This window comes from Python bivittatus, unplaced genomic scaffold (assembly GCF_059951505.1).
Source record: "Python bivittatus isolate LINGU-HERP-01145 unplaced genomic scaffold, Pbiv_v1 ctg000700_np1212, whole genome shotgun sequence".
NCBI classification, from domain to species: domain Eukaryota; kingdom Metazoa; phylum Chordata; class Lepidosauria; order Squamata; family Pythonidae; genus Python; species Python bivittatus.
Genome location: NW_028277098.1, coordinates 83,299,358 through 83,314,148, shown reverse-complemented (window position 1 = coordinate 83,314,148; position 14,791 = coordinate 83,299,358). Strand labels below are relative to the sequence as shown.

Genomic DNA, 14,791 nt, shown 5'->3' with positions numbered 1-14,791 from the left:
TAGAGACATAATACGCAACCTTGGTTGGGCGCTAATTCTTACACGTGTCTTACAACCCGTGCCCGGCTGCTTTAACAAAAGGATTCAATTGGCAAGTGGCTTTTCAATTGAACTAATGGGAGTGGTTCCTCTTTCCCATCTTTTTGGCACAGACTCTCGCCACTGCAGCAAGAAGTTTGATTTCAAGAGGTTTCATTAAAAACGCCCCTGTCTCTACCTCATACCCTCTACCTCTCCTACTAAGCGCTGGCATTGGGAACCGGAATTACAGCTTCCAACCTATAGAGACTATAACCCCTTTGGATTGGGCTGGTTCGCCCGGGAAATCCTACGCATTCCAAGTCTTCCTTTTGTTTTCCCCTCCTCGACCGGAAAGAGTTTTCGTGAGGTTGACTGAGCGTTTCCGGGTTATGGTCCGATTCTCCTGGAGACAGTCTCTTCCGGTTAGTGGGGTTGGTGTTGTGGTGAGTGTCGGGGTTTGTGAGGTGGTTGTTGGTTTTGCTTGAGACGCAGCTGTGGTTGGTTGCTGCTGCGTCTGGGACGGAAACATGGGGTTCACCGTCCCCGTCTGCCTCTTAGGAAGTAGGTGACCGTCAAATTGTTGGATTAATTACAGCACCGTTCTGTGCAGGAGTACTTAGCAGTCATCCTATTGAGTTCAATGGCGCTTAGTCCTGGATACCGAAATAAACAGGTCAAGCGATCAGCTAACTGGAGGGCGGGCTTTTGTTGCTCTGTTTCTGGCAGCGTATGATTTGGGGCTTAGGCGGGATTGCTTCCTTCCATTATATATGGACTATGGAGGTGCGGGGAAAATCACCTCGCTCAATTGCTGGGTAGGAGATGCCCTGAGAAAGAAGGAGCGGTCTTTTCACACCACACTGACCAGCACGGTATGGACTTGGTCGATTTAGGAGGTCGTGGTAGGCATCTGTCATCAACAGCATATACATTTTTATATATGAAGCGTCAGGGTTCTTCGCTGACTAAGTGATTTTTTAGAGTGACGGTTACACCCATGTTAGATCAGAGTGTTTACAAGATAGGCTATGTGCAATACTCCTTTCTTCAAATCTGCCAGCAGCCTTCAAATATCACCTAGACAGGATGTGGATATTCTAAGAAACCCAGAGGCTGTTAATTTTAGGGAACTTCACTGACAGTTGAAATTTCCAGAAGCTGCTGAGGAAGAATTTGCCCATTTTTTTCCCCCTGTGTGACCTGCAGATCAGTCTAATATAAGTCAAAGTGTTGGAGAAGTGAAAGATTAATTTTTTGATTGTGCAAGATAAGCAGTGAACTCCAAAGTTCAGCTTAGGAATCCCTGTTGAAATTAAGCAGAAGGGAGGTTGTTACAGAAAAAACAAGAAGAACAAAAATAATAATCGCTTGTAATCTAACCTACAAATTTACAAACAGGCTTTCCAAAGTGATGTGCTAACAGCAGGTATCTCCTATGGATGTCAAGTTGAAAACAAACGTGTACTGCTTTTTCTTTTCAGGTTTGCCAAGAGAAAATATGTAGATTCATAGATTGCAAGAATCCCTTCAATTAGAAATTGTTTGTTTGGTGTAAGCCTTACATTGCTAGGGATAGTAAATTATCACTTCCCATCTCAGAAAAGGGAAATTATAATTTATTTACTAAGACTTATGTGCCGATTCAATCAAATATTCAGGTTGAGAATTTAGGAGATAAATTCATTCCCCCATGGCCATCCAGTCATGCATATCCCACTCTTTGATAAATTCATAGAATAAAACTTTCTGTTGAAAAATTATTACTGGCAAATGTGAATTAACTGCTATTTGACACATCTAAATGTATCTATTGTGGCATAGTTGTATATTCCATCCTAGAATTCTTTATTTATAAAAGTTGGTGATCAGCTTGTTAATAGCTCTTTGTTTGCTTTTTGTTATGCTTTTTTTCCCCCAGGTATTTCTCTAACCAATGTCAGGCGATAGTGATGGCACCATTAGAAGTCCCTCTGAAGGATCTCTGTCAGGAATTGAGATCCTGTCAGTTCAGACAACATATGTGTGTACGCTGTCTGCTGAGCTTATTGCCAAAGCACGTGAAGAGCTGCAGGAAAAACCTGAGTGGCGGCTTCGAGATGTTCAAGCCCTTAGAGATATGGTGTGCAAAGATTATCCTAACCTGGGGACATGCCTAGATGATGCTTTCTTGCTTAGGTTCCTTAGAGCAAGGAAGTTTGATTATGATCGGGCACTTCAGCTTCTCGTGAACTATCATTGCTGTAGGAGAAGTTGGCCTGAGGTTTTTACAAATCTGAAGCCATCTGCTATAAAGGCTGTCTTGGAATCGGGCTTTGTCACTGTGCTTTCTCACTTAGATAATGAGGGACGCCATGTTGTCTGTATTCGTCCAGGTATGATTAATTTTTTAAGATAGAATTGCTTGTCTTTTGCTTATTTATTTATTTGGTTTTTAATTTGATTTATATCCTGCCTTTATTTTATACAATCAAGATGGCATACATGATGCTCCCTCCTCCTAATCCCACACCTATTAAATACAGTATATTAGTTCATGTCACTATGCCTTCCAATTAATGATATAAACTTTTGTTTACTAGTGTTAATTAAATAAGATAATTCTAAAAATATATTCCAGTAAAATTACCTTCGTATAATCTTTGTATATACCTATAGGACTGTAAGTCTCAGCATTCATTTTCTTAAAGGTATTAATTCTGTTTGATTTAAGTTCAACCATGAAAAGTATTAAATGTTTGATATAACTGTTCAATTATTCTTTGTAAAACAATAGGCTTTTTCTGAAGTAAGAGGTAATGTGAGCTCAGACAGAGACTTTTACAGGATTATTAATAATTGTAAGGCAAAGAAAATGTTCAGTTTTATAATGTGCTTTGGTTTTCTATTTAGCTTTGTGACATACTGTCTGTGTCTTATTAATCATAGATAGGTGGACACCAAGTAACTACCCGATTACCGAAAACATTCGTGCCATATACTTAACGTTAGAAAAGCTCATTCAATCTGAGGAGACCCAAGTGAATGGAATTGTAATTCTTGCAGACTACAAAGGAATCAGTTTATCTAAGGCATCTCACTTTGGACCCTTCATAGCGAAAAAAGTGATTGGAATTCTTCAGGTAAGATTTAAATCATTAGAGAAAAAATAATCAGTGTAAATTACTGTATCTTCTGATTCTCAGTGGTGCAAATGTAGATGTATCTTCTTTGCTTACCCAAAGTAGGTCCTTTGGGGGAAAAATCACATAAAATGTAAATGCTTTGGTCATTTTTTGCAAGGGAAATGTTATAAAAATAAGATCTGTGATTCCTGACACATTTCATAGTGCTAACATCCTCTCACTGTCAATGCTGGAAGGTGGGAAAAAGAATGGGAACTTTCTAGGCATACCTATACACTGTTCTTTTATAAATTACTATGATGATTGTTTGTTACAGCTTTTAGATAAATAAGTTGTACTTATTTATACAGTGGCCTTAGCTTAAGAAACTATAAAGACATCTCTATATAGAACCTTTTACAGTTTCCTAACTGCCTCCTTCCTTTTTGCCTAACAGCTCTGATAGGCTCTTCAGTACTTTCCCTTCTCAGGTTTGCTTTTAGCCTACAGAGAAGAATGGAAAAAGGGAAAAATAACTCTTCTTTGATCTTGGAATTTCAGTGCCCTCAGCAAGCTGTCCTAACTTGACATCTGGCCTGTCCTTTCCAAATGCTGCAGTTTTTTCCATGAGCCAGTCCGTTCTGCAGATCTTTCAGGCCTTGTTTGCTGCTATCAGGTTTTCAGCTGCAGATTTCTCCTCCAGCTATGCCTGAATTCACATAGCACATCCACTGCACACAGTAACCTTACAACACCTGTAACATCCAACAAAATCTGTTGCCTAACACTTCTGCCTGTTTATATATTTTCACCACAAGGCAGATATGCCAGCTTTCAGGTGCCTTAATTGGGCAGAAAGCTTCTAGGTGTCCATGTGATAGTTTGCTTGGTGCTGGCAAAAAGGAAAAAGGCCTTTAACCTTGAGGCCAAATTAACTCATCCCATAATCTGAAAATGATTTAAATAAACTGCTGGTGAATGATGGGGAACACATTTGAAAATTAATTTCTTAAAATTTAGTTTCTTTCTGTGACATTTTAATCTAAAGTCTAAGCTATAGTTGCACTCCTTCTAAGATTGGTCCCTGTTTGTATAAATCAGCATGCTGCTAGATGTCTAATATTTTATGTATTTTTTAAAAAGCTGAATAGTCTTAAGTATAGCAATTTCTAGCATAAAATCAAGAACTCTGGAAATAAATACATTTCAACTAAATAGTGAAGCATAAATAATGCATTTTATTTGGAGGCAGTCTATATTTTTTGTCTTTTAAAAAGCCATTTTTAGCCCTTAATGTTCAATAGGAACTACCAAATAGTAAATAGGAGGCCAGCAATGAGAAAACAGAGTGTGGGTCAGTCTAGTATAGATAAGAATGTTTTTGTTTGTACTGAAAAATGTTTTGTTTGTACTGAAAAAATACAGTACTTTAACTTCTTATTACTGTTTATCAGTTTTGGGCTTATATAATGTGGCAGGCATAAATAGAAAAGAAACTAATATTTTGTTACTGGCTTTGATACAGGAAAGAAAAAGTTTGATAATATATTGTTTCAGAGTGGCTGCACTTGCGGCAAGTGCCATGTTATTTACCCATGGATGTGGTGGCTTATTTTTCTGCATTCTCGGTTCTGCTGACTTTCAAGAGTAACGCAAGATTTACATTTTTCTTGGGCAGAGTTACAATTAAAAGCTTAATCAGCTTATGGTGAAAATTATGTCACTCTCCTTTATAATTTTTTTTAAAGCCAAAATCCAGGTAATTGATTATTAGGAATAAGGTATCAGTAGGCTCTTCCCCACACCCCTAGTGATGTGCTTTCCTTGCACCCTTGAAGCAATTGCTGCTCTCAGATGGGGGCAGCAGCAGTGTCCTATATAAGGAAAAGATTGATTTATTTAACAGTTTGATGTGGCAAATGTTTGGCTATTGTTCATGTGCTTGTGTGTGTGTGTGTGTGTGTGTGCACTGTTCTTTGCATGCTGATTGGCTTTATTTCATTGCTTTGCTTTCTGTTGCTCAGGATAGAGCAAGATTCCTACTAGCTCTGCCAGATGCAGACTCCATTTTCTCCCACTCCTTTTTCTTTCGCCTTTGGAGCCTACAGTTGTTTATTGAAGCTGCTTAGCAAACCAGAGGTGCTGAACTGAGGACACTTCCATACTTATGCACTCACATGTGAGGGAGACATGCAGGCTAGGCCCTTCTCCTGTAAGAATAGATGAAAATGTCCCACCCTCAATCGTGGGGAGGAGGTGGGAGCCAGGCCTTATGAAACTCCAAGGATTTCCCCAATGAGAAGTACTCCAGGGGACACTGTCCAAACCAAGAGTGCCTCCAGAATATCACGAAGCAGGGAGGTATGCAGGGCACAGGTTTACCTTTTCTCTCTCTTTGCCCTTCTCCCACCCATCTTTTGGCAATAGCTTCCCAATCCCCACACCCTGTGATCCTGTGCCTGATATTGTCTGCTGCAGCAGTGATGCCCTGGCTTGCTGTTGGCCTTTGATCCTGTTTAACATACTTTCCATACATCTGCTATTGCTTTTCCTAACTGCCTCCCCGACCCCCAAGGACAGCCTTGGCTGCCAAGTGAGGCTGAGTTCTGTGCAGCACACAAACGAGAAATGTCTTTGGAGGCACAGAGCCTCATGGCCGGATGAGAGAAAGTAATTCTGCTTCAGGCCAGTTGGAGCCTTCAAGTCACTAACCTCCCTCAGGCTTCTCTTCTGTGTGATGTAGAGGGTTCACATCAAGGGGGTCTTGTTCTATTTTCCACTGGAAAACCCCACTGTCCTGTCATATCTCTTTGGTCTGACGTTAGCCTGCCTCAGTGTCAGGCTGGCCCCAAGATGGATGCTGTGTTGTGAGAAAATGTCCTCCACAAATTGTAAGCAGCCCATCTTGGAGCCAGGGCAGGGAGAACATGGATGAATATATTGTTGTGCTAATATCCTTGTAGTTATGGGTGTGGGTTGGATGTGGAACAATGTCTGGGAAAAGTTCATATCCAGAACTCTGTTTTCTCTTATTAGTTCCAGTCAAAGCAATATCCTCTGTCAAGTCTTAGGCACATGGAGCTTCCAATTTGCCAATAAATTACATAGACACAGTGCATGATTATTGTAAGAGACAATCTCTACTTCCAATCCAAAATTTAAATTGCATCTAAATTGACATATCTAATTAACATGTGAAAATATTTCAGTAGGGTTCCTTGATTTACAACTAAGAAAAGATTGACTGCAACTTCAGAATAGCTTTAATTTAAGCTTAAAATGAAAAAGGAAGGAAAACTACATTTAATGCTTGAGTACTATCTCTTTCTCCACAAGATGTCTCACTGGGGATAAAAGAATTTTTTTTAGCAGTTGTGTGATCCATCTCATGTGAATGCTTATATTATAAACATGCTGAGTTGAAGCTACAGGTAGTCCTCGCTCAGCAACCACAATTGGGACCGGCAACTCCATCACTAAATGCCGCGGTCGCTAAGCGGAAAATCATGTGGACACGACAGGCTTACAACATCACTTCCATTTGGTTGTTAAACTAAACATCACATGACCACGACTTGCAATTTTACTTCTGTGTTCTCCATTAACTCTGCTTGTCGGAAGCCAGTTGTGAAGCACACAAATGGTGATCATGGGACCATGGGACACTGCAGTGGTCGTAAATGCAAGGATTGGTCATAAAGCTGTTTTTTAACACCGTCATAATTTTGAACAATCATTAAATGAGGCAGCGGGTAAGCGAGAACTACTTATATATGCTTTTCGATTGCACTCTACATGCAAGTGATTGAAAAGAAGAGGAATGAAAAGTCCTAAGTTTTATACATGCATGCTGTTAGACATTCTCTTCAGTGATATTTTGTATTTTTTTCATATATATAAATTTTATTAAAACTAATACCAATAAAGAAAATGAAGAAAAACAGAAAGAAAAGATAAAAAGAAATAGAAAGAAGCTTCTGATTTTCTTTGCAGCAAATATAAGTATGATTACAGTTATCTCTTACTTTATGATACAAAAAAAGCTTGCTTTTTTCTATTATCCAATTTTTTTTCTAATCATCAAAACCACAAATCATAAGTGATTTTTTTTTCTGTTTCATGCAAAAATTCTATAACGGGTTTCCAATCAGCCTTAAATGTAGATATTGTTTTTTCTCTAATCAAAGAAGTCAATTTAGCCATCTCTAAAAGTTCCATCATCTTCAGCAACCAATCCTCTATTGTGGGCAGTGTCAAACTTTTTCAGTTTTGAGCATATAGTAATTTTTATATATGCAGTTGTCATGTATAAAAACAAAGTTCCATGGTTGTCTGTCCATTAATCCCAAAAGGAAAGTCTCTGGTTGTAGTTGTACATTGGTCTTTAAAATCTTCTGAATTAATGTATTTATTAGTATCCAAATTTTTTTGGCTTTTTTACATGTCCACCACATGTGATAAAAAGTCCCTTCATGTTGTTCACATTTCCAGCAAAAATTTGAAGTACCTTTATACATTCTAGACAATTTCTCTGGTGACAAATACCAACAATACATCTTTTTCTAAAAGTTTTCTTTAAGGCTAGAATGTAATGTAAATTTCAATCCTTTCAACCACATATTTTCCCATTGATCCACTTGTATATTATAGCCAAATTTTTTAGCCCACTTTATCATACATTCTTTTACTTGTTCTTCTTCTGTCTCATATTTCAACAAAAGTGTATACATTTTAGCAATAAAAAGTTGATCATTTGTACATAGTTCTATTTCAAACTCAGTCTTGCATTGTTCAAAACCATAAAACCTTTTATCCACTTTAAACTTTTCCGATAATTGTACATGGGAAAATGATTGACAAGTATATCCTTCTGTTATCAAATCTTCTCTTGATTTTATTTTACAATACCCTTGAGAAAATTCTAATACATCACAGTTAATCATTTATGTTTACTTATCATTTCTCATCTATAAAATGCTTCTTGTACTGAAAGCCACAAAGGTGTTTTTGGGCACAACTTAGATTTCTATTTATTCCATACTCTATGAATGGCCTGCCTGACATAATGATTTTTGAAATCTACATTAACCTTAGCTTTGTCATACCATAAATATCCATGCCACCCAAATCTCAGATCATGTCCTTCTAACTCCAATAGCCTTCTATTTCTTAACAGCACCCACTCTTTCATCCAAGCTAAACAACAGGCAGCAAACATAATTTCAAATCAGGTTGACCCAATCCTCCTCTTTCCTTTGCATCTTGTAGTACCTTTTATTTAACTTGGGGTTTTTTCCCCTGCCATACAAATTTAGATGTATCCTTCTGCCATTGTTCAAATGGTACATCAGTTATAAAAACAGGCATTGTCTAAAACAAAAATAACATTCTAGGTAAAACATTCGTCTTAATCATAGAGATTCTCCCCAACTGTACTTTGTCCCATCTTGACATATCTTTTTAAACTTCATTCCATATCTTAACATAGTTATTTTGAAATAATATACAATTCATATTTGTCATAGTAATACACAAGTATTTTACCTTCTTCTCAATCTTAAACCTATTTTATTCATCAATTCTGTTTGATCTTGTATCTTCATGTTTTTTTGTTAACATCTTTGTCTTCTGTTTATTAATCTTGAAACCTGTTAATGCCCCAAATTCTTCTAATTTATTCATTAAAAGTTTGATTCCCTTTAAGGGTTCTGCCAAAACTAGAATCAAGTTCTCTGCAAAAGCTCTCAACTTGTATGACTCTTTTTTAATTTTTACGCCCACAATCCTCTCATCTTGTCTTATATCTCTATTAAATATGTCAAGAAGTAAAATAAACAGAGGAGGGGACAGTGGGCAGCCTTGTCCTTTTCCTTTTTGTAACTCACATGCTTTGGTTAAATCTCCATAAACGATTATTTTTGCCATCTGTGAAGTAGATATTTTGTATTCTTTATAGTTTGTGGTGCATTAATTGGTGTTCATTAATGTAGACAGCTACTGAATAGTATTTTTAATAAATTAATCCTAAAAGCCTTGCGCTTGAACAGCAGTTTATGGAACCAGACAGATGCCTTCAAATAATGTTTATATATATGCCTCCAGATACACACCCCACTTCTGCCAGCCTAGGGTAATATTTCATATTTTAGATGGTGAACTCTGAGCCATAAAATGTTAAGCCATAATAAATTTGGAAATATTTATGGTGACATGAGAAATGTCTACCCTGTGGTGACTTCTCTATGAAGGGAGGAATGCCTTATTTGTACAGGAAAGATTTGTGCTAAAATCTCTTGTTATTCTTGAGAAACACACATTCTGCCAAGAATTTGTCTTTGAAACAAACAGTTTCTATCCCCCTCTGAGTTTACAGTGGAAATGTGTAAGGAGCATAGTGGTTATAATTATTTTTACATAAATAAAATAAGATTGAATAGATTTGTTTTGAAAACCGATACAGTTATTCATAAACACTCCAATCTTTATAAATTGTATTGGCATTTCTTTGTTCTAGGATGGCTTTCCAATTAGAATAAAAGCTGTCAATATCATAAATGAACCTCGCATATTCAAGGGAATTTTTGCTATTCTCAAACCATTTCTGAAAGAAAAAATAGCAAATCGGGTAAGTAGACTTTATGGCTGTGTGAAACAATATAGTGCCTATAACCATATTGAGGAAGGGCTCTAGGACACACGCATAGCTTATGGACTTTACATACCCCCTTAGCTTGGCCCTGTAGGGAACAGCAGATTGGACTAGAGAGGCCAGTCTGATCCAGCAGGGCATTGCTTTTGGAGAAGTTGCAGTCTGTTTGCAGAGTGAACTTAATAAAAATTCAAAATTTTATTTTGAATTAATAAAACATATGTTTCTAATTTACATACTAAACACCATCTGGAAAGAAAAGTCTCGTTAGTTCTGTGCAAGTCTTAGCTGCAGTTAAACTGTGGCCTTAACTGCAGCTAACTAAGCAGCCAAATCCATCTCCAGCTAGATCTTCCTTTTCTTGGATTTTGTAGATAAATCCAATACAATTCTGCACAGCAAAGCCAGAAAAGACCCACTATTTCTTCTTCTCTTTTAATAAAATTCTTTAAATATCCTTGATAAAGTAAGGTGGAGACTAACAGCTGTTCCTGTGTAAGCAATTAGGCATATAAAACAGTATTTTTGATTTGATTTGATTTGAGTGCTCAGTATTAAAAACTCTCTAGTTGGCGGTCCACACACCATTACTTTTATTAAGCAAGAAACCAGGAGGTGCAGACATTCTAAAAGGGAGACAATACATGTGAATATTAAGTGCCTAAATTTTTGGAAATGGCCTCCTTTAGAGTCTGCTTTCTCTAGAGAGTGATACAAGTGTGAACTGATTTCCTTTTCATCCAGCAATAATAATCTTTGCTTATTCATAGAGGTCCAACTGAAGCTTATCCAAGGATATAGCTTAAACTCTTTGGGACAGTTTAAAGAAAATTTGTCTTTAAATTTGTAACAAAGATTGTGAGACTGGGATTTGTTCTATGATTGTCAAGAATAAGAATATCAGCCTCACCTCAAATGTTGCTGCTGTCAATTGGACATATATAGAAATACTGTGAACCATTGTCTAGTCTTGAAAGGGACACTGTATCATTATTTCTAAAATATAATACATTTAATTTGAATTGGAATGGCGTTGAAATGTCTTTTTCTTTTCAGTTTTTTCTTCATGGGTCAGACTTGAGGTCTCTTCATCACAACCTTCCACCTCAAATTCTCCCTGAAGAATATGGTGGCACGGCAGGGAAGCTTGATATCTCTATCTGGAACGAGTTACTGCTGGCATCAGAGGATGACTTCCTGTATGATGTCTCACATCTGCCTCTCTCCAGTGACTGTTCACCACATGATCCATTAATGAGTGGAGAGATTGATGAGAAGCAATGTGATGACTCTTTGCGAAGCTTCAAAACACAGCTCTATTCCTGCTATTAGTATAGCAGATAAAGCTTCCAAAATGTCACCTTGCTGTTTACAAAGGGAATATGAATTCTCTCTTAGTTCTAAGACTACAAGATGTGGGTGTTGATAGATGTCACTTTACTTTGGAACCAAAGCAAATCTAAGTAGAAGAGTTGGAACAAAGTGAAATTATGCGGCACACTGGCAAATGGAAGTTCTTTGAGCCAGCAGGAAGTTATTGTGGTAACTGACCCAATTTCAAAAGCAAATCAAATGCCACAAATGAATGCAGCTGAAGGAAAGCTGCTGATAACAAGGTCCTAAGCACAATTACTTGGAAGGAAGTTGCACTGAAATTAATGGAACTTGCTTCCAAATAAGGTTTAGGTGCAAAGCACTAGATTCTTTCTCAGGCTGAAGGGGGCAAAAATAATGTACAAATCTGAAAGTGCAGTAATATAGAGCTAACTCTGCAGAGAAAGGAATGTGAGCTAAATGATACAAGGATAGCTGACTAAAAGCTTTATCTGCCATAAACTAATCTAAGAGATACTCAGCTCTCTATTCTGTTGCCATCTGTAAAGTTCAGCATTATTCACAAACATGCAGCTTTGTATACTATAGGGAGTGTTAATAGGGAGCGTTAACACTTTGAAGTTGATTCTTGCAGAAAGAATGAGCTATTGAAGTTCTGTTGAAAGCACATACTCATTTTTTTCTTTTATAAAGAAAGCATCAAATAATCTGTGAGCCAATTTTATTCCCATACTTGAATTTGCATAAGACAGGACCAGCTGAGAAAGCACATAGTTTTGCATACAGCTATAGCATTGTTGGTTAGTACCCTGCCTGATGAAAATAGGTCTGGGGAAAAGTACAGACATTGTGATAGTTGTAAATCTCTGCCTGTTAAGAAAAGAGGTAACTTGTTTTGATTAACTTTGTTTTTGGGAGAGAGAATTTTTGAAATGGTCTCTGTAAAGCAGACATAGACAGGGTATTTTACAAGCACAATATTCCATTTATAAATACTGGTTTCTCCCCATTCTCTGTTATTTTGTCAGGTGGGCCTCAATGCTGTTTCGATCTTGGCTTCCCTTCCCAAGGCCAATAGTCTCATCTCTAGGATAAAATGTACTGTATAGGAAAGGATCTAAAACCCTGATATATTTTTAGATCCTTTGTACTGGTAGATCATCTTTCAGCAGGTGACATATTTTGTCTTTGAATCACATATTCAACTAAAGTTACAGGCAGTTTGAGCCCATTCTTTGCATGCAAGGATGAAACTGCAATGGGACTTTGTACCCACTGCTGCCCATAAGGCAGCAGCTCATCTTATAGCACTTTTTAAATTATTGGAACTATAGTGGAGGCTCTTGCCTAGTGCCAAGTAAGGCCAGAAGCTGGTGCTTACTGTAAATATAAGATTGTCTGCAGGTTGACCATTTTATCGCCAGTGCCAAAATTGTATTTACTTTTAGTTTTTCTAAATTACAGTAACTTGCTTCTCTATTGCCAAAAGGTGAAGCAGTTTAGTCATGTGACTGTGCTTCAATTAGAGTTCTAAATACAAACCCAGTGTGGTATTATAGCTATCTAAACAGACATGAAACTGGTTTCTAAGCCTACTACCCATCTCCCTTGTCTTGCTAAGTTTATTTACCCATTGGGGTGGTTTTCTACCCGCACATAATTAGGAAAAGAAGTTTAAGGTATCGGTTAAGGCACAAGATACACTTTTCTGCCTATGTATTCTTACTGGAAAGTGCTTATCAGATTTGTGTATGACAAATGTATGTTAAATGATAATGGATGTTCTTTTCTTTATTGGAAGAAATCTTTATTCAGAAAAGTCAAAATTGGCAGGCTTTGGTAGCTGAAATTGAAATATATTTATAAAGGAACTGGCTTGAATCACAAATTATTTTAAAAATCACTGTAACGTGTCAGGGAAAAGCTCTTTGCTCACCAAAATTGGGAGCTCATTTCTAGGGCAGCTATTCTAAAGTACACTTTATCCGTTCTTTTTAATTTTTCCCTCTTAAATGAGAAGCCAGTCTTAAATGATAGTGAATGATAATGATTATTATTATGATATAGGAAGTTAAAATTCCATGGTTCCTTTTTTCCTGCAGTGTTAACATTTCTTGTAGCAATCTTAAGAACTCAAAATTTCTTGTAGCAATCTTAATAATAAAAGAAAATATAAATCCTGACCAAAAGAAAAAAAATGCTGGATTCTCCAGTGTTTCATTCAACAATAGGTTCTTGAAGAATGCCAATTTAATTTAATACCAATTCAATGTTTGTCTCCTTGTACTTAACATTTTGTTGCTATACCACACCTCTCTTTCCCCATATATACCGGAAATAGACTCTGTAAGATTTGTAGCTATTATTTACCCTCTAAGATGCATAGTCTAAATCAGGGTTCCTCAACCTTGGCGACTTGAAGATGTGTGGACTTCAACTCCCAGAATTCCCCAGCCAGCATGGCTGGCTGGAGAATTCTGAGAGTTGAAGTCCACACATCTTCAAGTCGCCAAGATTGAGGAACCCTGGTCTAAATTGTCATCCATGCTCTTGTTTTCTTGTTCTTCTGTAGAATTGGTTTTGGAGGCAGGGCTGACAGAGCTAAGACATTAAGTGTTGTGCCCATAGTTAAGCATATAGGGTTTAAAAGTAAAGAAAATAGTTAATATATCATACATATTGTCTGGCATCTTGGTTTTAGGGATTTTTTGTCAATATTGGTACTTCTGTAGACAAAATTCAAGCAGATGTAGTAGAAGAGTACCAAGCCTTAAGTAAAAGACATTGGCAGTTCACAGATTTCAGACTGCCTTTGTTTATCTGTATCTGAAGTAGAAAAATGGTAATAATTTTTCCAGAGGGTAATTGAGGTGCTTTGTTTCTATGGCTAAGTTTTGGCATTCTTGTTCGTGGATCTGTTTTTCTCTGTACAGAATTAGAGTATATACCTTGAAAATTTATTTTTCTATTGCACTTTATAAAATGAACAGTCTGTCTGCATGAGTGGATATTAAATCTTATTAATATTAAAATATACATGCTGTTTCAGTGAATGTTTGATACCATTAAAGCCACTGTCCAGAACTATTAAAAGTCTGTACCTTTAGAAGATGGTAAAGAAAAGTACATAAAATTGAATTAGGGTGAAATGAAAAATGCAATTCCTGAATGTTTACAATCCTAGAAAATCATCAAGGGAAACTTGTTTGTCAATCATAACACACAGAAGAAAGCGGCCTCTTGCTTTCCTGCATGCTGAAGTTCTCAAAATGATGGGCACCAGCATAGGGGACTGCAGCTAAGAGCAGGGAATCAGTTGAGCACAGATGTCTGTGCTACTGGCAAAAGTGCATGTAGAGTTACTGGCTAAAAATCGAGCACGTACTTTATGTGCTTGTGCCAACTAAAGTTCTATATTGTAATATGAACATGTAAATCAAGAGCCCCCCATAGAAATGCTTTGCTTATAAACCACAAATAAGGTGTATGAAGACTTGCTTTCAGACAGACCAACTTCACTGCTTGGGCTAGATGGTAATCATATGCAGAACTGCTGAAACCACCATCCAACAGAAGTGACACTAAAGATTTCGTTTTAATCAAACATGTTTATAGTGCAAATAATGCCAAACTGAGCAGAATGATACACTAGCTTTAACAAGTATTGCTTGTTAAACTGTTTCAG

General features: G+C 37.1%; 1 protein-coding gene across 3 annotated transcripts; it reads left to right on the top strand.

Moving 5' to 3' along the window:
* Nucleotides 1–330: 330 nt before the first annotated feature.
* Nucleotides 331–14,154, top strand: TTPAL (alpha tocopherol transfer protein like). 3 transcript variants are annotated; one of them, XM_025167811.2, is made up of 5 exons: nt 331–443; nt 1,940–2,393; nt 2,947–3,140; nt 9,637–9,747; nt 10,828–14,154. In XM_025167811.2, the coding sequence occupies exons 2-5, from the start codon at nt 1,955–1,957 to the stop codon at nt 11,101–11,103; spliced, it is 1,020 nt and encodes a 339-aa protein (XP_025023579.1). In that variant the 5' UTR covers nt 331–443; nt 1,940–1,954; the 3' UTR covers nt 11,104–14,154. The 3 variants fall into 3 exon arrangements, with proteins under 3 accessions (XP_025023579.1, XP_007420897.1, XP_015743899.1); XM_007420835.4 differs by having other exon boundaries at nt 336–464; XM_015888413.3 differs by lacking the exon at nt 331–443 and adding an exon at nt 465–582.
* The last annotated feature ends 637 nt before the right edge of the window (nt 14,155–14,791 follow it).